At 38.7% G+C, this 24,007-nt stretch overlaps 1 protein-coding gene across 1 annotated transcript in view; it reads right to left on the reverse strand.

Annotated features, from left to right (window-relative positions):
* Window positions 1–275: 275 nt before the first annotated feature.
* The window catches only part of LOC114665387 (insulin-like growth factor-binding protein 4), a 95,222-nt gene continuing 71,490 nt past the window's right edge, over window positions 276–24,007 (reverse strand). The window contains exons 2-5 of the mRNA XM_028819924.2: window positions 16,826–16,989; window positions 11,857–11,982; window positions 3,675–3,765; window positions 276–951 (exon numbers count right to left, since the gene is read on the reverse strand). Of these exons, the coding sequence (XP_028675757.2) occupies window positions 866–951; window positions 3,675–3,765; window positions 11,857–11,982; window positions 16,826–16,989 (467 nt within the window). The 3' untranslated portion in view covers window positions 276–865. The remainder of the gene's footprint in view (window positions 952–3,674; window positions 3,766–11,856; window positions 11,983–16,825; window positions 16,990–24,007) is intronic.

A 24,007-nucleotide genomic window follows, 5' to 3' on the forward strand; every position in this document is an offset into this window, starting at 1 on the left:
GGACATTAGAATAAGCCCCTAGCACTGTCATGTGCCTCTCTCCCCCATCAGTGGGCCTGGTGGAGGCTGGCCTCCCTACCAAATACTTCCCCCTAGCTTTGCTATAGCATTTTATCTTTCTTGCTTCAGCAAATCTGTGTTTGCACTGCTCTCTGCAGTTCAGTGTTGTTTGGTAAATCTTGTGCACTTTTTGTCATTTTAAGGTAAAAATGCAAAACAAGCGGCAAGAAAACTGTTGCTACAGAATCAGTGATTACATGATGCCACATTACACCTTTGTTTCATAATGTTTATTTTCATTATTAAATGTGTATACAAATTTAACAAATATTTAATCATTCATGCTAATTTGACTACAGAGCCACTACCAGTTTATAGAATTATGCCATTGACAAAAGAGCTATTCAGCATTGTTTGCATTTATTAAAATGTGTGCATGTATTTATGTATGTTTGTATGTATGTATGTATGTATGTATGAGATGCTTTTTTTTTGGTAAAAGAGGCTCATTCAAAATTCTGGGACCTGTGCAAGCAGGATGTTAAGCTCCATGGGGGATGCAAAATTTGCACACCACATATCTCACAAAAAAAAAAAAACTGAAGTCACATTCTGTACGTCTGTTACAAAAGCAGTTGCCGCCCATATTGAGTGTTTAGCAGGCGCCTGTTTCTAGAAGTGACCCTGAACCCTGATTTCGGCACACAACATCACAGAAGGCTTGTTCCTGCCAAAATAATTTGTTATTGAGGCTGTTTTGCTAAGCTTTCTGTTTTTGAATTCCACGTACTGTTTTACTGAGAAGAACTTGTCACAAAGAAAAGCATGAGCCAAAACAATAAGGCAGCATTCAGGCAGTCAGCTTCTACTCCACCATCAACATGTGTCTTGGAGTCCAAGCCTGTTTAGGCAGCACCGGCATCAGGAATTCATGTCCGGCCCTTGGAAGACCTTCGGTGCAAAAACAGTTTGGAGCATATTAAGTAAATAAAAGTGCACGTGGCTTCTTTTACAATAAGAAGACACTGCACAGATAAGGCACATGATGGCCTCAGGAACAGTGATTGTTTTTACAGATACTGCCTAGTTTGTATTGACCCAGAAAATTAATTTGCTGTGTTTATAATTTTGAATCAGTGAACCCCTCTAAACTAAAGGGGAAATTATACTCAGATTCTAGCAGTGAAAACTGCCAAAGTTTTAGGTTCCAGAGAACCAAAATATATTCTCCAAATGCTCAATGGCAGTGTTTTCCAAGTCCAGTGCTTTTTGAAAGTTGTTACAATATTTGGACCAGCTGAGCCACCCAATGGTTCTGCTTTCATGCCACTAACCAACTTAATAAAAGGACACATGGCTCTATTCATAAAAGAAAGTAATTGTACAGAAATTACAAGAGGCCTCCTCGGAGACATCAGTTCTTTCTATAGCACATCAGCCTTCACTCCCTCTACTCATTTTTCTAATCTGTGACAGCAAAAAGGCACAGAGAAGGGGAAACTTTATTATGCCAGGCAATTAGTTGGCTTCTTGTTTCGATCCATCTAGCCCATTAGGTAGGGGCAGGGGTGTGGGGGGTTGCAGTCATGATTATAAAAGACAGACATGCTTGAATGGTAAAGATGCAGATTAACTAAAAGCAATGCTGTGATTTGACAGGAGTGTTCTGCTTGAAAGAGAGAGAAGGAGGGAGGGAGGAAGGGAGGAGGATGGTGCCGGCATTTGGATTCTGAACAGCAGGCTTTCTTACCCTGCAGCAGCAAATTTTTGATTCTGAGTGAGATGGAAATCTCAAGCTTATGATTGCTGGCAATGAGATGCTGTTTCTGTTCCCCTACAGTCAAGGAACATACATGCAATGCATGCATAATATTTTCAGTACTGCACTACCCAAAGATTTTTTTGTAGCTTAGACATTGAATAGGATGTGCAAAAAAAGACTACCACTTCTTGGAAGCTAGTGCTTATTTCTTCTAATTCTTTGAAGGTTTAAGCAATTCTTGAAACAAAGGTTCATAAGAGAATGTCTGTAGACCAGTTAGATGGAACAGTCCACAGTACTTCACAACTACCATAGCTGAAAAGACTATATATGTATGCATAGAGGTGAGATTTTGATTTTCAAAGTGGGTGTCGGGGTACTGTAACACATCCACTTTAAAGAAGTGTTAAGGTGGCTTGATATTCTGAACTCATAATGGGCATAATTTCTCTGTATTCAGGAACTGGGCCCACTGGGTCAATGGGAGCGGATTGGGAGCTATACTTTCAAAATGATGAGCGTGTGTGCAAGAAAAACACTTAAAAAATGACCACAACATCTACATGCCATCACAATTAGACTGATTGTGGACATGTTTTAGATGGACGTTATGCCCATGTATAGTATACAACATAAACATAAGGTGCGATCAAAATTTTCAAAGACTCTGTCTATTACGGACAATACCATGGAGGGAATGGACTAAACAGATCAGTAAAAGTAGGAAAGACCTTAATATTTCCCACTGGCAGTCACCAGCCTCACCACATCTAAAAAAAGAAAACAACAGAAATGTCAGATGTGAAATAAGGATTTACAAAGTGTTGGTTAGGAAACAAACTCTGATATAAAGAGATTTTGCTTTGGTTTGCCATTAATTTTGATACAGTGAAAGACTTCTGCATGTTAAATACATCAACACAAATACATTGCTGTCTCCATTAAGAAATTTGTAACAAAACAAATCCTGTTATGTCACACCCTCCATATGCAGTAAACTTTGTTCTGTGTGATATATTTTCTTCTCCTAAAAGGCTAAGTGAAGCTGAATAGTTCGATCAGATTCTAACAATGCTTTGCAAAATTAACAAGGGACCCAGTATAGTGAATGACTTGCATATCTATCATAGAGAGGTTACTTTGAATGGGGCAGCATATGCTAATATTATGTCTACTCTGGTAGTTCAAATTAAGATTAAATCTTAAATAAAAAACATTTTGATCACACCTCACATGTACATACCGTATATAAATAAGAACACTACCATGGCAATGGGAAAGGCCCAAATGGGGGTGTAAATCAATGTACAATCACACCACTGAATGGAATACTCTTGTGAGTTGTGGGTAAATGAGGGCCAATCTGTGTCATTATGCTGTATAAATGTAAAGTTTGTGAGATTCTTTGAGGGAAGCAGAGAAAGAATAATTACATTGGGGACTGGCTGGCTGGTTTCCCTCAACTCACTTGAAGCAGCAAAGGAACCCCACAGGAAGTAAGTGAGATCCTCCTGCATGCTTATATGCATATAAATTATCTCAAGCAAAATGTCAACCCTCTGAGAGCTTCTATTAATTATATCAAATCAGCTTAACAGCTAGGTACTCTGCACTATTAAAGGCAAAGATTTTAATTCATTTATGCTTAACATGATAGATGCCTATGCATGGTTGTTGATTTGATTTCCACCTAATTCATGGAATTTGCATTATCTGTTTCCTTTGCACACCCTAGTACCATTCACCACAGACTGAATGAGGTTTTGTGGTATTCTCCCTTCTGTTAGTCATTCAAAAAACAGCACCAGCAGATTTTGGCTAGGGTGAGTCCTCAAGGATCCTGATGGCTACCCAGCTGTCTTGACTCACTCTCTCAGGTTCTCCAAGATGAATCGGTTACAGTCCAGCTCACCTTTCACCTCTGGAGTGCCAGGCAGACGGTTACCTGTCTTCTGATCTACACACCAGCACTTGCCCCTTTGTCCATCGAGAGCAGGGTGGCACTGTGGGCAAAATACAACAAGAGAAGACATTAATAGGTGTGATCAGTGTGCTGGACCTTGCAGAGCTGGTTGTGGGCCTATACCTTAGGAATATATATTATGGATCATTAACTGCACACTCTATTTTACCACATATTTATTGCAGTGCATTAAATGAGCTCTGAATCGGAGGGCATGCTAAAGCTGGTGCAATTCTAAACTATGCCTTTCTGGACAGGTGATTGAATAGAATTAAAGTGTATAATATGCCTTTACTCTTTTGCAATACTTAATGCAATCCTCATCACCATATTACAAAAAATGCATAGTTAAGTTAAGTACTTGTCGAAAGATGACAGGTACAGTGGATTCAAATTTATGATGATTAATAATGAGACAGAAATGATGTAGTTACAAGGCCATTCCCTTGTTTCTATCCAAATTTTGGATGTTACAATGATACTGTCATTTTAACATGATGCCACATGCCATACTGAAGCCATCCATATGACTGGCCATTGGCTTCTTTGATATAAACAACTAGCTGTGTGAGCCCGTGTTGTAAAAAGCTCGGGCTCCTAGAAACTATTGAAATCGTCAGAAACAAAATTGAAATGCAGATTCGGCAGTTTCGTTTTGCGGACATGATCGTCCACCTTTTCTATCATCAGCTAAGCAAGTTTCTCTCTTGTTTGTCTTTCTTCAGAGGTTTCACTTTGGCAACAGAGTTGCTTTCTTTCAGCTTCATGCTGTAGCCTCGACTTCTATCTTCCTCCGACTCGTTAACTTGGGGCCACCTTGCTGGCTCTTTCAGCTTCATGCTGTAGCCTCGCACTTCCGGGTCGGACAGACAGACAGACAGATTTCCACGCGTAGACGTTTATATATAAGATAAGCAGCGATCATGCCTGATAATGTTTGAAATGGTGGCACACATAAAAATATACCTTCCAAAATGGTAACTCAGCAACATCATGAAAATAAAGATGAAAATGATATTTGAAGCTGTGCAAAACCAAGTACTTTCCTGGACTAAAGGCCGTTGCTTACTTTTGACCATACATGGTACATGAGAACCTCTATGTTCAAAATTCACAAAGGTGTTTACAAAAGTTAAATCAACAGAATTCTCTTAGTTAAATAGCAATGAAAGCAATGAAATTATATGGGAAAATATTTAAAACAGAACCTATGATGCACCTGTGATAAACTGTATACTTGAAGCAGGGACCCCTTTTAAAAATGGTCTGTGATAGATATTCAGATAATGCAGCTATTAACTAAAAAAAAATAAAAAGTAAATGATCTTGTAAAATTTTTACATTATGATGTAGTGGAATAACCAAAAATCATTTAGTTTCTAAATTATAACAAGTGACAGGAACAAAGTAAAAAAGATGACCCTGAAAGAAAACAACAGAATTCCTACTGCTGGACCTAACAAGTACCTGCTTAGATGGCTTCTAAACTACCTTAATTTACCCACTCTTCTCAATTCTTTCTTTCTTTCTTTCTTTCTTTCTTTCTTTCTTTCTTTCTTTCTTTCTTTCTTTCTTTCTATCTTTCTTTGTCTTACAAGCATACTGAGTAGACTGAGTTGTAGATGTGTGTTGGATTGGTTGCAGGTTTAAGTCATTTTCTGTCTTTCTGTGTTTTCTATGATTTATTTGTGGAAAGGGCACTGTGTATCGTGAGGCTGGTCAAAGTGTATGACAGCAGAAGAGAAGATTCAAAAATTCCTTAAGCAGTTGAAAGAGCAACAAAATGCAAGATACATCTTTGGTCAGGTTACCAGTCCAATGCAAGGGCCGATCACTTTTGTAGGGTCCAGCTTGGAATCATCAATGCACATGAGGAAGAAAATTCAGAATAGCCAAATGAAAAATCATGCAAACATAGGTCTATTACCAAACGCAGGATTTATACTCACAATCCTAGATCTCTTGAGCAGCAATGCTACCTACTGTACTGCCCTATTTTTATTATTTCAGTGAAATTACTTCTGAAAAGGTTCTATGAGACAGAAATATCTACTAAGGGGCCTCCTTGATAGTTAAGAAAATTTATAATGGTACCTGAAGTTTTCACCCTTTCCTCATCTTATTACTATTTCTTTCCTTATGAAGTTAAAGGATTTCAAATTTCATTGAAGAGGACTGTGCTTTGCAAGTTCTTGAGAAAGAAGTGCTTAACAGTGGCTTTCCTCCAGGAACTGCAGAATAATATCAGTTTAGAGGCATAGTGATTAAGGCCCTGGGGAGAGTGCAGTACAAATCATAGTGGGAAACAGGACCAGACCTACTATTTAACTAATGAAGTTTAAGATTCAGGGCCCTTAATCCCTTAGGGGCCCTAGAAACAACTTTAGTGCACAATTCTTAAAAATTTTGGAAGTCTACTGTATGAGAAGGTGTTTTTATAAAAATAATATTAATAATATAGTATAATTCAATACAAAATAATAGTTAAAAATTTAAAAATTATTAGAATATCATGTAGGCTAGCCATAAACAAAAAAAAACATTCAAATTAACACTAGAATCCCACTAGAAATTTTTTTGTTGTTCATGACTTCCTACGCCAAGAAGCTTTTACCTCCTTATCACTGCATTAATAGCCCGTTTTTGTTTTACAAATGTGTGGATTAGCAGAACACAGCATGCTACACCCCCCAACCCCCCATTCAGTCAGATGAAGGCATTGCTTTGCTGTAGTCCTTACAATTCTAGGATTCTTGAATAAAACTGAATTTGAATGATTTTTTTAAATATAGTTTTATTTTTGGATTATTGAATAAAACTGAATAATAAAATTGTTCAAATGACATGTTGATGTGAATGTCCGTGTGCAACGAAAAGTAACATCCACCATAGACAATGCGGTGTCAGTTTGCTCAACATGACACCAAGAAGAAATGATTGACCTGCATTTGTATGTCTGCTTTTATCCCTTCAGCGCTAACTTTTACAAGTACCATAAATTTAAACAGGATGTTACAGACTCATATCAAATGTATGTTTATGTGATAATAATAATAGCAGCTCACTACTGAAAGCGCTAAATGCAAGGACGACGCAAGATTTGAACCCGTGACCTCAAGGTTGCAAAGCAGAAGCTTTTCCACTGCACCATCTGAGACAAAACAGCATTACTGCTGTGACAAGTGGTTGAAAATGAAAAGTGCAAACATACATGTATGCGATCGACTTTTATTTTGTACCGACTGCTTGTTGGACTTCAAGTACATCAACTGAGCAATTTGCAATTTCTTTGTCTTCAGTTTTATTCATGACTAAAAGCATACTTATTTTGTTACACATTTTTTCAAAGTGTTTATTGGATATTTGGGCTTCAATCTTCTCACATCCTACACTTTATATCAACATTATACTGTAATATATGAAAACATTTTCTGTTTAAGCCGTGTGTTCAGCATTTCTTGCCTCGCATTTCCTCTGTCATTCTGTATTTACACAGATTGTTCTAGACTGACAACACACATGTAATGTATGTATTTCAAATCATGCTGTTTCATTATGTATATAATTCCTTACAAACTCATCGCCAGATAAACATTTCAACACAGACTTCAACTGTGAGGATTGCAGCAGGGTGACGTCTTCATCTAACTGAATGGGTGGTGGGTGGGGTGTAGCCGGCTGTGTTCTGCTAATTCACACATTTGCAAAAAAAAAGTGGGTTGTTAGAGCAGTGATAAGGAGCTATGAGCTTCTTGCCATATGTTAGGAAAATTTAATGAGGTCAGAGACAACAACAAAAAAAATTGTAAACTTCAGGGATTCTAGTGTTGAGGTTCATTCTAAATATATTTTAAATATATGGGGGCAAAGGGGCCCCCAGAACAGTTCAAGTTTCAGAAGGTTAGACAGAAAGCAAGGCCAGGGCCAAATGACCCACTATTTAAGATCACCTGAGGACAAAGGACTGAGATGGATCAGAATTACTGTTTTCTAAAAATGTGTCTGCACAGTCTGTGGAAGATTTCTATTTTTAATGACCTGCCAAAAATTCTTCACAAACTGCAAAATGGACTAGAGAAGGCTATAACCTTTAATGAACTTAATGCAGCTATGGAGGGTTTAAATTGAAGGAAATCTCCAGGAATTGATGGCATTCCAGTTGAATTTTATCATCTATTCTGGAATGTCTTGTGACCGGACCTGCTGGCTGTTATACAGTATATCTTGGAGAAAGGAGTACTGCCCATGTGCTGTCAGAGTGCAGAAGTTACTTTTTGGCCAAACACTGGAGATCTACTGTATGTGAGATTAAGAACTGGCAGCCTTGGGCATTTCTCTCTACGGACTATAAAATTGTATTTAAAGTCTTGGCTATCAGACTGGGAAAAGTCATGGAATTCATCATACATGCTGACCAAAGTTACTGTGTGCCAAATACACAGTATGTATTAGAAAAATATTTGAGGTCTGCAAGTCACTTGGCTTGCACACTGGTCTTATTTTGGTGGATTGTGAGACTGTCCTAATCAACCTAGTCAATAGTTTCTGAGAAAGGTACTTAATTGCTTTGGCTTTCAATCAGGTTCATTTCAATGATTAGGATGCTCTGCAGTGACATTCATAGTGTGCCTAAGATCAATGGTGGCCTCAGTTCTCTGTTTAAAATAGACATTGGCATCACACAGCCTTGTTTTTTCTTGTGGATTTTCCTTAGCTATTGAACCCCTCTGACTGAAATACGCAGAATAGCAGGAAGATTGTCTATCCATCAGCACCCAGTAAATTTTGAAAATCAGTCTATGCAGGTAATATTATAGTGCTGGTATGGAAACAATCCTATTTTCAATAATTTTAAAAAGTGAACAGGAATAAAGTAGAGGAATGGAGTGAGCCACGTCTAAGAATTGGGAAGGAATCCTTTGACTGGAAGGAGTTAAAGTTCAAGTTAGCAATGAGTGCTAGCACAGCTCTCCTATACAGGTAAGACTTTTATTATCAATACCATGATAACATCAGTTAATGCTGATATTTCAATTGCTATCCAGAGAGATCTATTCTGGATTTTTCTCAAAAGGAAGGCACTAGCTGAGGCATTGTGTGTTATGTCAGCTTAGGCTGAAGGATGTCAGTGATTAATTGATGTGTATAGCCAAAGAAATGTTTTATGTCTACAAGAAATACAAAAAACAGTAAATTCTCAACAATATTATCCTGGACTCCACACGACTGCGTTTTTAATGGGAACACTACATTTTGACAAGACCCTTTTCTTTGATAAACAGAAGAAGTTTGACCACATCTTGTCTGCCTCTTTGCAACCTCAGCCTCTTTTGAATTTAGCGGAGCTCTGTTCTAGGCCCAACAGCATCCTTTAAATGGACATCATAAATGTAAAATCAATTAGGATTCACATACCGTTACTTAAATCCATGATGACTCATGTTCATCACTTAATTGACTTATCACTGTTGGTACAGTAAAGAAAGGATGGCAAAGGTGTTGGGACTCCATTCTGCACTGCTTCAGAAAATTTATGTCGGAATTCCTCCAAATCTAAAAATGTTCACTGCAGACTTCCTTATCAGCAATGATACACCAAAATGTGGCACAGTTTTTGTTCATTTGTGTGCTGCACCTGATAACAGTATTTCTGAAATGGAGGCTTCTCTCACATGATAACTCCTATCAGTATAGATGAATAACATTTACAAGAGAAGATTTATAGAATATGTGCAGACATCTTAGTGGAATAAGTTCATTAAGATAATGGATAATATTTGGACAGACAAACTTTGGGGGGTACAGAAAATTGTTTTTGTTTAGGCCACCACTGAATATAACAAATGGAGATCTACTGAGGTGCTTGTTGCATGGCATCATTGACATCATGGTTTACACAGTATTGCCCTGATTGACCCTTTCATTACAGGTCAGTGCTATTTCTGAGGGGAGAGAGAACATTTTGTTTTACTTGTTTTGACTTCTGCAGTAGAATTCAACCCTTTTAAAATATTCTTATTTGTGTTTTTAATGGCCTTAATTGATTAAATGTAATAAAACTGCATGTTGTTAACTTTATAACTGCTCTTACAAAAGTAACTTCACAAAAGGTGGAAATATAAAGTAGGACTTATTAATTTTGTATACTCCTCTGGTGAAAGACATAATTTGTTTGGAATATATTTCTTTTATGAATTGACTTTTAATTTGGTGTATATATAGACATGACCAGTGTTGTTGTTACAATGTGTGAGGATCCTACAAGGAAAAGATATCAGTGTTATATTGGCACAGCAGGGACTTCCATATTAACAAATAATGGATGGTGCTCTGCAAAAAAATTATTCCAGGGATGATAATTCACAACAGCAGTGTGTATTTGCTCATGCACAGCCTCTTTAGGCTGACAGTAATATTACAAATAGGGGTTCAAGACTGCAAAGACACATGGGGCGACCAGGAGAAGTTCTTCACAGATCACCTGGGGCTGTCATGACCCTAGATTTAGTCTTGGCAAGAGGCTTAAAAGCTCCTTCCAAACATCAGACATACAAAAATTTTTGGGCGTAGAATGGTAGGAAAGAGTTTGCCTCACAGTTAGTTATCTGAGAAAGGGAGTTATGGAAGTAAAAAGATAGTATATTTAGTTGTATTTTACTAGTGGGAAACTGGACCAACAATCCCTAGGACAATCAGGGCCTGAAGAGCACAGGGTTTGCTATTTTATATTTTCTTGAATAATTTTACTCTTTCTGTTTACTTACCTTTGTATGATTTCTTTTAGTAAAAAAAGCAGAAATAAAAGAATTGAATCAGCATAAGATGTGTGGTGTTCATTAGAAATTAAATGATTGACTTTATGAAGTAGAAGTACATAATAAACATGGAATGGTTGTGTCAAGTATTGAAATATTAACATGTGTACTTTGATTTAAATGTTTAATATCGAAATATTCTTGATTGTAATAGAAGTTTGTAATTTTGCACCCTCTCATAGAGGTCCATAGATGGCTAGACCCCTAATAAAGTATCAAAAACCAACCATCTTAATTGTAATCACTGACCTTGAAATAGTCTAATACGATACCCCGCATGTTTATTTTTGAAATATGTCATTAGAAACCTTCTGTGAGTGACTCTTAGGGAACTAGGATCACTGGTTAAGAATCTAATATTAAAAATGTTATTATATTCATAATCAGCAAGCTCAAAATAGCATAAAATGACACACCACATGCCTACTTTACTTATCTCCATTTTTTTGAAGTTTTGTGAAAAGGAATAACTTTGATGCCTTATATCCCATTAAGGCATGAACCTCTGAGATCAGTTGGTGAGGCTTTCGCAACTTTTTGAAGATACCTGTTGGTTTGCTCTTTATCATATAGAAATAATTTCCCACAAAAAATAACTTGATGTTTTCTATTTATAATTATTTTGTTTTTTGTAGTGTATTATTGTTTCTTTTTACAATTAATGAAAAAGTTTTTTTTCTTTCAAAACGTAACTTTCTTTCTTTCTGTCTTTCTTTCTATTACTGGCTATCCTTATTTCTGGACAGACAGTTTTCATTCTCTTCCTCCCAACTGTGTAACATGGCTAATCATTTAATTGCCATCTTGGATTAATTTCTGTCTTTCTTCCAGAATCCTTTTAGAGGGTTGGATTTCTTTACTGTTGATCAGGGTTACTAGTATTACAGTTCCTTCTGGGATTTGGTGGTTTGAGGAGTATAGCCTGATCTGCTTAAGGTCCCCAGTGCACCCTAACTGGACAACAACAACAACTAAATTCCAAAGTCTGGAAGGCTGAGTATAAATTATGTAAGTATTGTGCCTCTCTTCAGTTAACAAGGAATGAATTTTCTGTGCCTGAGGCAAGTCAGTATGATACGAGTCCCATAGATGCACTGCTCCGCTCACATAATTTACCAAGAGTCCCCTCTAGTTTGATCTTGCTCTGCACCAAATTACATTCACTTTGTGAAACTCCTTAATGAGACTACCCTGTACACCATAATTCACTTCCTTTGCACCTTACATATGTGATGTGAAAACTCTTTTTTTTCTGTCTGCAATTACATTTCTTTCTTATGAAATAAATCAGCTATCTTGTTGATGAGGGTACAGACCTGTCTGGCATGGAAATTTCCATTCTTGTCACAGTTGGGAATGGGAATGGTGTAGAAATCCTCATGAGTTCTTGTTTGTGAGGCCAGCCTCTCCAGTGCCCTCTGCAGTTCTGCTTGGCATGGTGCCTGAAACCAGATGACGAAAAAATGTGCCATATTTAAAGCAATATCTCCGCTAGAAAATCGGTGATTACATTTTGAGAAGGCTTACATTTCTGTACCTTAAATCTTACCACTGGGAGATATCTTTGAGAAACATGCTATTCATTTTTTTGTAAGATGATGACATTCAATGGTAGGATGAGTGCCTCTATCTTGATACAACATGATAATGTCATATATGACTACATTGAAAGTTACATGACAAGCAAAGGTTGCGATTGCTATAAACAACATTGGATAATTTGTACAGTTAGCATCCAAAATGGCGATGATGTCACTGTCATAATGACAAAAGATAATCAATCATGAGAAAAATATTATTTTACACAAGACCATTATAGAATGAATCTAGAGGTCCAAAAACTATAAATTCACAGCAGATTTGCATTGCATTATTAATTATCTGCTTTAGACCTGCAATCAGTGGATAAGTAAAAACTAGATGTCTTTAGACACAGACAAGAGTTTAATTAACAAGGTTGAAATTGTATAACATTCTGAAACAAACATCTTGGATGTACTTGTTTGATGGTGATTTACTCTATAGTCTAGAGAGCTTAGATTTGATTTAGTCATCTTGGTAAAATAAATTAAGACATCATCTAACATAATGCAGATAAGTTAAGATGTACATTTGAATTCAGGACAATTCAGTACTGCAATGAATGTTAATCAGTATTCAAATTATTATCCTTCCACTCAACAGCTCACTCAGAATTGCTTCCAGGATCATAAGCTTTAAGGCTCCCAACCTGGCACTGTACGGCCAGTGAAGATGAGCAGTTTTGAAACTTTAAACTGATTCGAAGATGAAGTGCAAATCTAAAACCAGAAATGATGCTTGAACCAGGAGGTCATAATAACTATTACCAAACTCTATAACATGCACAAAGCTCTTTAATTATCCACAATCTCGGATGCAAGTAGATCAGTAGCATTGGCAGGAAACAAACCCCGGGCAGGGCGCCAGCCCACCACAGGGCGTGCACACACACACACACACACCAAGCACACACTAGGGACAATTTAGAATCACCAATGCACCTAACTTGCATGTCTTTGGATTGTGGGAGGAAACCGGAGTACCCGGAGGAAACCCACGCAGACACGGGGAGAACGTGCAAACTCCACGCAGGGAGGACCCGGGAAGCGAACCCGGGTCTCCTAACTGTGAGACAGCAGCGCTGCCCACTGCACCACTGTGCAGTTTTTTTATTTATTTTAATATCCACATCAAATAAGAACACATGAGGAGTAATACATTAGGAGTAATGCAATTGCTCCAGCAGGTGGTGGCTCTGTGGTCCAGTTTATATACTTATATTGATGAATACAGCTAAAATGTTCAATCGTTGCCAGAGCCTGGTCCGCATTGCCGGCAGTAAGTCGAACCCGTTTCCAGTGAGAGTTGGACTCCGCCAGGGCTGCCCTTTGTCACCGATTCTGTTCATAACTTTTATGGACAGAAATTTCTAGGCGCAGCCAGGGTGTTGAGGGGGTCCGGTGTGGTGGACTCAGGATTGGGTCACTGCTTTTTGCAGATGATGTTGTCCTGTTTGCTTCATCAGGCCGTGATCTTCAGCTCTCTCTGGATCGGTTCGCAGCTGTGTGTGAAGCGGCTGGATGGGAATCAGCACCTCCAAATCCGAGGACCATGGTCCTCAGCCGGAAAAGGGTGGAGTGCCCTCTCAGGGTTGGAAGCCAGATCCTGGCCCAAGTGGAGGAGTTCAAGTATCTCGGGGTCTTGTTCACGAGTGAGGGAAGAATGGAGCGTGAGATGACAGGCGGATCGGTGCGGCATCCGCAGTAATGCGGGCTCTGCATCGTCTGTCGTGGTGAAAAAGGAGCTGAACCGCAAGGCGAAGCTCTCAATTTACCAGTCGATCTATGTTCCTACCCTCACCTATGGTCATGAGCTATGGGTAGTGACCGAAAGAACGAGATCGCGAATACAAGCGGCTGAAATGAGTTTCCTCCGCAGGGTGTCTGGGCTAAAAATAAATAAATCCAGAAGCATGTTTTTTCATTCCCTATTAAGGTGTGTCCCTCAAACTTTATTGAAGTGTGTATATAAAAGTAATAAAACCCCTTTTCTTTCTGTTCAAGACTAGCTCAACTAACAATTAACACATCTTTAAGCACTGAGTGACTCTTAAGAATTAAACATTTTTAAATATGGTATTTGTTCATCTGTCATTTTGAATTGTTTTGGAGTTTGAAAATCTGATGTTCAGCAAAATATAGCCATATATCAACTGTGGAAAAAGTGTGCCATGAAAGTTAGCAGCACCACAAACATATTTCATCACTTTGGATAAAAGCACAAGATGCAATATGAAGAAAAGATGTGGGATCAATGTGCCAGCAACCAGGAATCCAAAAGGAAGAAACAGGACACAACAGACAAATAATTTTTAAGCAATAGCCCTGAGTATGAATTGTACTGGAAAAAATTCAATGATACAGTGACAGATTTCTTAGAAAACTAAATGGCTCTAATGTTCACAGTGGCAAAAGATGGCTTTGGGAAAAATTCTAAATGTGCAAAATATGAGGTACTACACTGAAATAATTTAATTACCAAAGGCATAAAGTGACATCCACAAACATATTGTGGAAACTCCAGTTTAAGTTGTTCTCTTTTCCATCACCCTCACCACCACAACGTGGCAAGTAGAATAACATAGTCACACCTCAGGCTAACAATTTATGACATATGTCAAGTACAGAAACTGCAAAACAGATGCCTTGAGATATCTTATTCATCCAATACCATACAGATGATTTCAACAAAACAGGAGTCTCAAGAGTACTGTGCTGGATACCACCTTCAGAGGTCTTCAGACGACTTTATGGTCTAATGGTGGCGTGGAGGTAGAATGAAGAGGTCTGGTGGATGACTTCGTTGAGTGGTGCAGGCTGAAGCATCTACAGATCAGCATTAGGAAAACCAATGCAAAGTTGAAGGGTTCAGACATGCAGGTGCCCAGGAGTGAGGCTGGACACAAATCTGGGTTCAGCTGCAAACACAGAAGTGATATGCAAAAGTGGCCAGAGTCAACTGTGTTATTTATGTACCAAGACAAGCAATGCCTGAAAATTAGAAATGACTACAGAAATGTCTTTATACCACAGTGTGGTATGAATATGAATGTGTACTTCCTGTACTGTGAGGTTTAACCCCCTAACTAGGACTACATTCTATTATTCCATGATAGATTACTTAGAAGTTCTTAATTGACCCTGTTTGAGTGAGTATGGATGTGTGCATGAATGAGCTCTGTGATAGATTGGCGTCCTGTCCAGGAGTGCTTCCTGTCTTGAATTCAGTGCTGCTAAGGTAGGCTCCAGCCTACCTGTGATACTGAATTGGATTAAGCAGGTTTGAAAATGTTTTTTTCATTGTGTATGTTGGTGATGTAGTGGTTAACACTGTTGCTCTGTCTGTGTTTCCAGCATCCTGGGTTCCAATCTTATGCTTAGTCGTCTGTGTCAAGTTTGCCATTATACCCATGTCTTTGTGGGTTTTCCTCCCTTTCTCAAAAGATGTATTAATTTAGCTGGTGATTCTAAATTGGCCTTGTGTGAATGGGCCATCTGATGGACTTAGGTCATATCCCCGAATCCTACTACTAATGAAGAATATTCATTGCTGTCTAATAACAACAATTGAAGTTACTGGCTTATTATATTACATACTGTACATGCATACATTTATACAGTACAAACATATTATACATAAATACATACATTCTTAAACCTGCTTAATCCTATTTAGGATAAAGAGCAGTCAGAGTCTTGCAAGGCAGCAACCAGACCAAAAGCTAGAACCAACTCTGACAGTGGCTCATTACAGGTATGAAAATAATACATTGATCCATACTAGAAATGAATAATATATTGACTCATACTATCAGTGACTAATATAATGACCATACCAACATATACATATATACTACTGACTGAGTCATACTAACAATTATGCTTGCACGGACCATTTTACAACATCAAAAAACACTTATCCAGAATGGGGTCACCAGGAGCTTGCAGCCTGTCCTAGCAAGCACTGGGTGCAAGGCAGGAATAATCCCTGGACAGGGCACCAGCGAACACAGTGTGAACACACACACACATCATGGCCAGCATCAGCATTGCCTATCCAGCTAACCAGCATGTCTTTGAACTGGGGTAGAAAACTGGAGCACATTGACACAAGAAGAACAAACACACATGAAGTACTGGGGTTGTGAACAGCGTTACTGATGTACCAACATGCCACCCATATTATAACATAACAGAATGTAGCATCACATTACATTCTGAACTTACTTAATTAAGTTCAGAGTCACAAGGGCCGGAAGCTGTCCCTGCAAACATCATTTGAAAGGCAGGAACCAACTCCGGTGGAACACCAGTCCATTGTGCTGGGATCAATCTCATATACTCACACAAGCCAAATCTGGAGTCTCCAATTAACCTAATCTACACAAACTTTAGAGATGTAAGAAGAAAACCAGAGTACCTGAAGGAAAAGGTTCTCACTTATAATAAAGGACATACCAATCCATAGTAGTTAAGAAAAATACACTGGCCCTTACTACCAATAGAAAACCTGGAAGCCCATAGAAGCAACATCAAATACAGTGACCCATACTACAACTGAAAAATATAGTAACCCTTGCAAGGTATAAAGGATGAACCCCAAGATAAAGTCTACCTTGTTTGTCCTATTTTCATTTTTTATGGATTCTATTACATATAGGCTTCCACTGTGATGTGCATGTTCCTTGCTGAAGGTTCCACTTACCAGAACTCGAGGCTCCTCTCGAATGTTGTTGGTCTTCATTTTGCCACTGTTGTTCACCTTATCCCGATTCTTGGCCTGGTGTCTTTGCTGACATTTTTTGTCCTGTGTGCTACAGGGAATGTGGCTGTTGTTTGGATGGTCCAAGTTCCAGGAGTCTTCCTTTTCTGTTTAGATTAAAGTGTGACCAACAGTGTGATTCAAGAGAAATATGTCACACCCAGAATATCAGAAGATAAAACATGGCAAAACAGTAACAAGTGAAGAAACTGAATTAGATTTTAGGAGCGTCCAGTTGAATGGCTGCCAGTCAGCACATTTTTGGTATAGAAAAGGCACTGGGGGAAAAGATGGAGAAATGCATTCAAGATGAAAAGCAGGAGGCATGTTTTTCACATAAAGTGTCCTGGTAATCTAGAACCACCTGCCAAATCAAGTAAAAGCAGTGACCTAGACGGCATTTAGCCAATTAGTCAATCAAACGTGCATGAAGGACTTGGTGGTCTTCTCTTCGATATAAAAATTACAGTTTTTAACATCTCACCTTTAGTTTAAATTTATATCATGTGGTACAGAGACCATCAGGCACCTAATAAAAACGTAACTGATGAATCATGATAGTAGCGTGCAGTTACAGCGCTTTATGCTAGTGCTTGGACAGGGCACTTTTTCTTACTGCTCCAAATTTGCCTGGCTGTGCATAGAAATGTCTCATTCATCTGACCTGCTATTTAGTCTCTTGATTCTGTAACAAAAGGAAAAAAAATCATTTTTCATTTCAACATGCTGCTTTTTGTTGGCCAGCCTTGATGACTGAAGGCCTGCCAATGTTGCAGGGTTTGATCGGCAGGCTTAGTGAAGGGCTGCCAAAACTTGCATGTTGATGAAATTAGAGAGCATAAATCTGAGTGAGCAACCGTGCCTTTCCACAGTGCAGCTCCAGGAAATGGAATGGCAGAATTTAGAACCTTTATCCCTCACTCCCCCACCTTGGTTGAAGTGAACTGGGGAGAATGCCAAGGTCGAGCCAAAGGCCTTTAGACTATAAATGAGACTGGCGACCATCCAGTTCATAACTGTAAGCTGCCTTTAGCCAAACCTTGCAAACAGCAAAAGGCTTTTTTGTATGTTGCCCATCACACCACAATTATTGCAAGTTCTATAGTGTAGCATTTTAACTGCCTACGGTAACCAATCAGTTAGCAGCCTTTGCGATTTTACAGGAATATGGCTTCTATTAGGTATCCAATCACCTTTCCCTACATTTGCCATTCACTTCAATTTCAACCTTGGCACAAGCCCAATGCCCTGGAAAGAAGACAAACATTACTAAGCTTGTATTTTGCTCTTGCTGTGCTGCTTGTAAATATGTACAGTGGCTTTAAAAATAATTCTCCCTTGGGTTTTAATTGTGTTTCAAGATGGAATCATAGCAGAGTTAATTGTGATTTTCTATTCAAGAACATAAAACTTATGTAATGTGAGAGTGAAAAACAGTCTACCAATTCTTCTGAATAAATTATAATGCAATCACACACCCATTTTCTCAGCCCACTTTGTGTATTATAAAGTCACAGAAAATAATCCACCAGAATTGGTTACAAGTTAGGACCCAGAACTGGACAGATGGCACACTCACACGCACAAAGTGCTATTTGGGGTTATAATTAGAGGTTAGATTTGACAATTAAACTAAAGTGCACAATGAATAAAAGTAAACTGAGCACTCAAGAGAAAATAATTGCGCACATAAGATGGCAATGCAAACATCACAAGAAGAGAATTACCAGGTCAAGAACTGAATATACGCAGACCTTGGCAAAACAGGGAGCTCCAGGACTCTAAACAGTTGGACCTTAGTACTTTTGCAGAGATATTGGGAGCGCCACACACCCCCTTTCCAGCGACCTCAGGACCCCCCATACTCTCCCAATCCACCTATTGACTTCATAGGAAGAGTCACCAGAGACATGAATGTTGCTGCCGAGGTAAGTAAACCTCTCGACGAGGTTGACCATTCTCTCCTAGAACAGACACACTACTGATGGCGGTGCCAAAGAGATCATTAAATGCCTGGATCTTGATTTGTATCCAGGATACTCGCAAGCCCAGACACTCTCATTCCTCACTCAGTCTCTGAAGAACCTCAATCAGAGCCTCCATTGACTCCGCGAAAATCACAGCATCGTCAGCAAAGTCAAGATCAGTGAATCTTTCTTCATCAACTGATGCCCACAATACAAAGTACACAGTACAACAGGAAACAAACCCCGGGCAGGGCGCCAGCCCACCACAGGGCACACACACACCTATACACCAAGCGCACACTAGGGACAGTTTAGAATTGTCAATCCACCTAACCTGCATGTCTTTGGACTGTGGGAGGAAACCGGAACGCCTGGAGGGAAACCCACGCAGACACGGGGAGAACATGCAAACTCCACGCAGGGAGGGACCCGGGAAGTGAACGTGGGTCTCCTAACTGTGAGGCAGCAGCGCTACCCACTGCGCCACCGTGCCGCCCTTTCCTTTTCTAATGCTGAGAAACTTATCCATGCTTTTATCACATGGCCACGTCAATTACTGTAACTCCCTACTGGCAGCTGTCCCTTCTAATCTTATATCACAGCTCCAGTTGATCCAAAACTCTGCTGCCAGCGTCTTTACATGAACCAGCAACAGCGAGCATATAACACCCATCCTGCTTCGCAGTCACTGGCTTCCTGTGTCTTACAGAATTGAATATATAATTCTATTAATAACCTACAAAGCTTTAAATGGCTTTGCACCGGAATACAATCAGTGACCTTCTCCATCACTATGCTCCTGTTTGCCCAGTGAGGTCCTCTGATTCTGGCAATTTTGTTGTGCCCCACAGTTACCTGCATTCTATGGATGACAGGGCCTTGAGCTGTATAGTGCCAAGACTTTGGAATGACCTCCCTAAATTAATTACATCAGTGGACTCCATTCATTCCTTTAAAAAACAACTTCAAACTCATATGTTTCAGGAAGGCTTTTAACTTAACCTAACATTCTTTCAGTTTACGTCTCTGTACCAGATGCTCAGGATAATTTGTTGTGTGTGTTATAATCATAAAAGATGTTATTTTTTCAGGCTTTTCTTTTAATATTGAACTTAGTATTTTACTCTGTTTATTGAATTTTATTCTGATTTCATGCTTTGTATCACATTTATCTGTTTAGTCTTCTATGCAGAAATATTTGTACCAATATATAAATATTATACCAAAATAAGCGCCTTGAGCATGGGAAAGGCACTATATAAATAAAATGCATATTATTATTATTAATTATTATTATAATTAGTGTGTCATCAGCTCACAAACATAATCTAGTGAAACAGTTCAATGAAAAATACATAACAGTACTTTGGTTTGTTAACCAGTAATTTCATGTTTCTCGTAGACCTTCTTATACTCTGAGCAGCCCAATACCGGTCCTAACGATTGTTTAAAAATCATTCACTATATTACACAGGTGATGTATGCCAAACACAGACAGAAAACAATACTTTGTTTGCAAGCGACGGGTGTTGACTTTATACTCCTAGTAATCAAATTGTTATAATATTTCCGGGTGACTTTTAATCTGGTATGAAATCATACATGTGGTGTTTCATAAATGGTCACAAAAATATTTGAAAAAATCATAGCAATTATTCTGTATAAGGAATAACCCAAGTGTTATGCATTAATCAAAAAGTCCCAGCTAGTAGATTCAACCAATGTGATGAGCCCTCCCAGTGACCAAGCAAATGCGAGCTATAGGTTGTAAACCAGAAACAGCATTACTCTCTTCTTCTGCTTGTTCATGTGCTCTCGCATATTACCTCACAAAACAACAGCCAAATATCTACAAATGACACATCCAGTACTTATAGTAGATTCTCCTGATCAAACAAGTCCAAACACATTATTGTATGACGCATCTATTATGAGATATCCTCCAAATAAAGGAGCCACAAGGCCACCTTTGGCAAGTACCCCATCAAATTTCTGGGCCATTAGCTCGGACTCAATAGGTCTCACACTCACAAACTTTATACCAATGGATTGCAGCCACTGTGACATCTCCAATGATACGTAAATGTTCAAATATGAACACAATGAGACACAGCTGCGGGCATGTGGAAGGGAAAAATACACTATTTGATGCAGGAGCAAACAATATAAATACAGTAGTTTCATGTAAATGTGCATGTGGGGTAGGTGTGTACTTGGGTGTAAGAGAGTATTGTGGAATGGGGTTCAGAGTCTTTACGTTTCCCCTGTTTTATGTGCCATAAAATTGCTCTGAACCTGAATCCTCGTTTGGAGAGGTTTTGGATTGGGAGGCGAACCCACAGTGCCAAATGCTGTAGCTGCTTATTTCTTTGTGTTATCAAACATGAGAATTTAGACAGGTATAGTTGACATGTCTGGGAATGCCTCAGAGGTGAAAAACCTTCCCTGGCATTAGTTGCACATGAGATATACTGTGTCAGACATAAAATTTTTTAAAATATTACTGTGAACCGCCTGTTTTTTTTTTCTAGTTTACCACTAGAATGTTTAAATTTGATACAGACACAGATTCTACTCAAATGAGAAGTTATTTGTTCAGTTTTAGTAAAAAAAATTGATTGTCCTACCTTTATTTTTGAATAATAAGGCTTTATTTTGGGGTACCCAAGCTCAGGTGGAGATTGCTGAAAAATGCCCCCCAGGGTGTAAGGGTTTTTAAGTAACAGAAAGAGAATCAGCCTCATAGCAATGTTGTATGAAAAAACTAAGATTAAACACAACAGCACAAACATCATAGCATATATACAGGGAAATAAGGAGGCAAAAAACTAACAGATATTAAAAAAAACAAAAAACTAACAAACAAATGACCAAAAAAAGGCAAAACACCCTCAGGTGCCACTTTATCCTCATGGCCCAATCCGGACTGGAATGGTATAAAATGAAATTGTCATTCTTCAAAGACTGGATGTAAATACAATACCAATACAATACAATTCTTGAGTATTTTGCAGGAGACATATTTTTGTTCCCCCAATAGTCTCCAATCCAACAGCAGTGTTCAGATATGCAACATGAGTCCAGGTGTGCAGGGCATGAGAGGGAACTAAGTAGAAGAAGAAAACAACAGGATATCCCCATAAACACCTGTAAATACATGCAAAGTGGTGAAAAAAGAAAGTTGTTGTTGTTGCAAAAAGATGTAAAAAAGTGAACTTGAAATGAAATATCTCTATATTTGCCATATTGCTTGCACTCGGGCACACTGTCCTCTGTTGAATGGATTCAATCAGCTCTCCTGTCTTGTTAAACACACTGATTCATGGAGCTGTTTGCCTCTTGCCAAAACCTGCTTAATGTAATTTTTAACTTAGGACAGCTGTGCCCCTGCAGGAGGGTCTTACAAGATGAACCAGGGACAGGGAAGAACACTCCCTGATGGCCTGCATCAAAAACAGCATCTTTGCAGGCCGAGTGCTCTTCATGCTGTTCAAATGAGAAAAGCTCAGAAAAGCCCTAAACCCCTGCGTTAAAAAGCTTACATTCCTGGAAAGAACCCATATAAATAAGCAGTGCCACAATTCCATAAGCCAAGCTAACATGCTTAGTTTGCAACTGTAATATCTCCATGTACTGGCAGAATTATCTTTTCCTCCCTGTTGGTGCTTATTGAAAGGAATAGAACTCCCAGAGGTGCTTGGATAATATGTTCCCTCACAAACCTAAGCTTGAGTGAATGCATTCTTTATTTGGCTCACTCACCAACTGGACATGATCACAACAACTCTCTTTTGATTTTTTTTTCTTTTTGATTTTCTGCTTTGAAGACTATGGCAAATTTTGCATAAGATTACAAACAGGGTTACACTAACACGTCTTATCTTCTAGGCAAGCTTGAATTTTGGCACATTAAATATGAAATAAACACTGTCACTTCAGGCAAATCTTTAAGAAACATTCTTTGCTCTCTGAGCCATCTGTACTTAGTCTGTTCCAAATCATACACTGTAAAAGAGATTAAATTCTTAACTAAGAGTATTTTATGCCATTCCTGGCAAGTCACCTGATTAACTAATTTGAGCAGGGAATTTTTCCAGGCAGTGAAACAGATTTATAATGAATGTAAATCATACTGAGCACACTCATTTTTGTTTCTCATTCTATGTCAACCCTCTAAAATTAATTAATCAGTCAATTAATCTATATATAAAAAATCTCTATGTGCGTCCAGGTGTCGTGTGTGGGTGTCTTCTGGTGAACGTGCGCATCGCGTGGGGCACGGTGCAATGCGCGATATTACTGTCAGAGAAAGTAGAGGTGTTTTACAGAAATACAAACCAGTATTACTGCGAGAGGAAATTAAAGGTACACAATACAGTGACACATATTACAGCCACAAACAAGCCAGTATACTGTCGAGGAGAATTAAAGGCATATTACCAAACACGCACGCCTGTATTACCCGCCAGAGGAAAATTAAAGGTATATTACGGACGTATATTATGGACGTACAAGCCAGCAGACGTACAAGATGGTATCCTTCAATAAGGGCGCGCAAAGGCATCTTCAATAAGGGCGCGCACAAAAGGCGAGCCTCAAATGGATGACCCTCGATTGGACGCAGTGAATAAAGGGCGCGCATAAAATAAAGATCTTGCACCTGTTGCTCTTCACATATTCCACAGCATTTGAACTAATTATCTATGCGCCCATATTGAATAGAGCGTACAAGGCAGTATTACCTCGTCACAGAAAATTAAAGACACACAATAGTACAAGTGGCAGCCCACGACGGTAACTGTCAGGACTCAGCAACGTAAACAGTCAACATAAGAAAGTCTTAAAGAAAGAAAAATACGACCAACCGAAAAAAGAATGTGGTCAAAGTCCCAGTTGCCATTGTAATATAGATCTGTTTCTACTTAATGGTTTATGCACTACTGTTCTAGCGCCCGTTTATTGTAACGGCTAAAATGACTAGTATAAGTATAATTAACTACATTTCATAAGTTTTCAACACATGATTTACAATGACATTTGTTTAATTTATGCATTAAGTCTATATCAAATAAACGGATGAGGCACATTAGTGTAGGATTGCTGCCTCAAGCATCTTATACTGATGTACGCCAGCTACGGTACTTCTGATTGGTACCTT

Source organism: Erpetoichthys calabaricus, chromosome 14 (assembly GCF_900747795.2).
Source record: "Erpetoichthys calabaricus chromosome 14, fErpCal1.3, whole genome shotgun sequence".
NCBI lineage: Eukaryota > Metazoa > Chordata > Cladistia > Polypteriformes > Polypteridae > Erpetoichthys > Erpetoichthys calabaricus.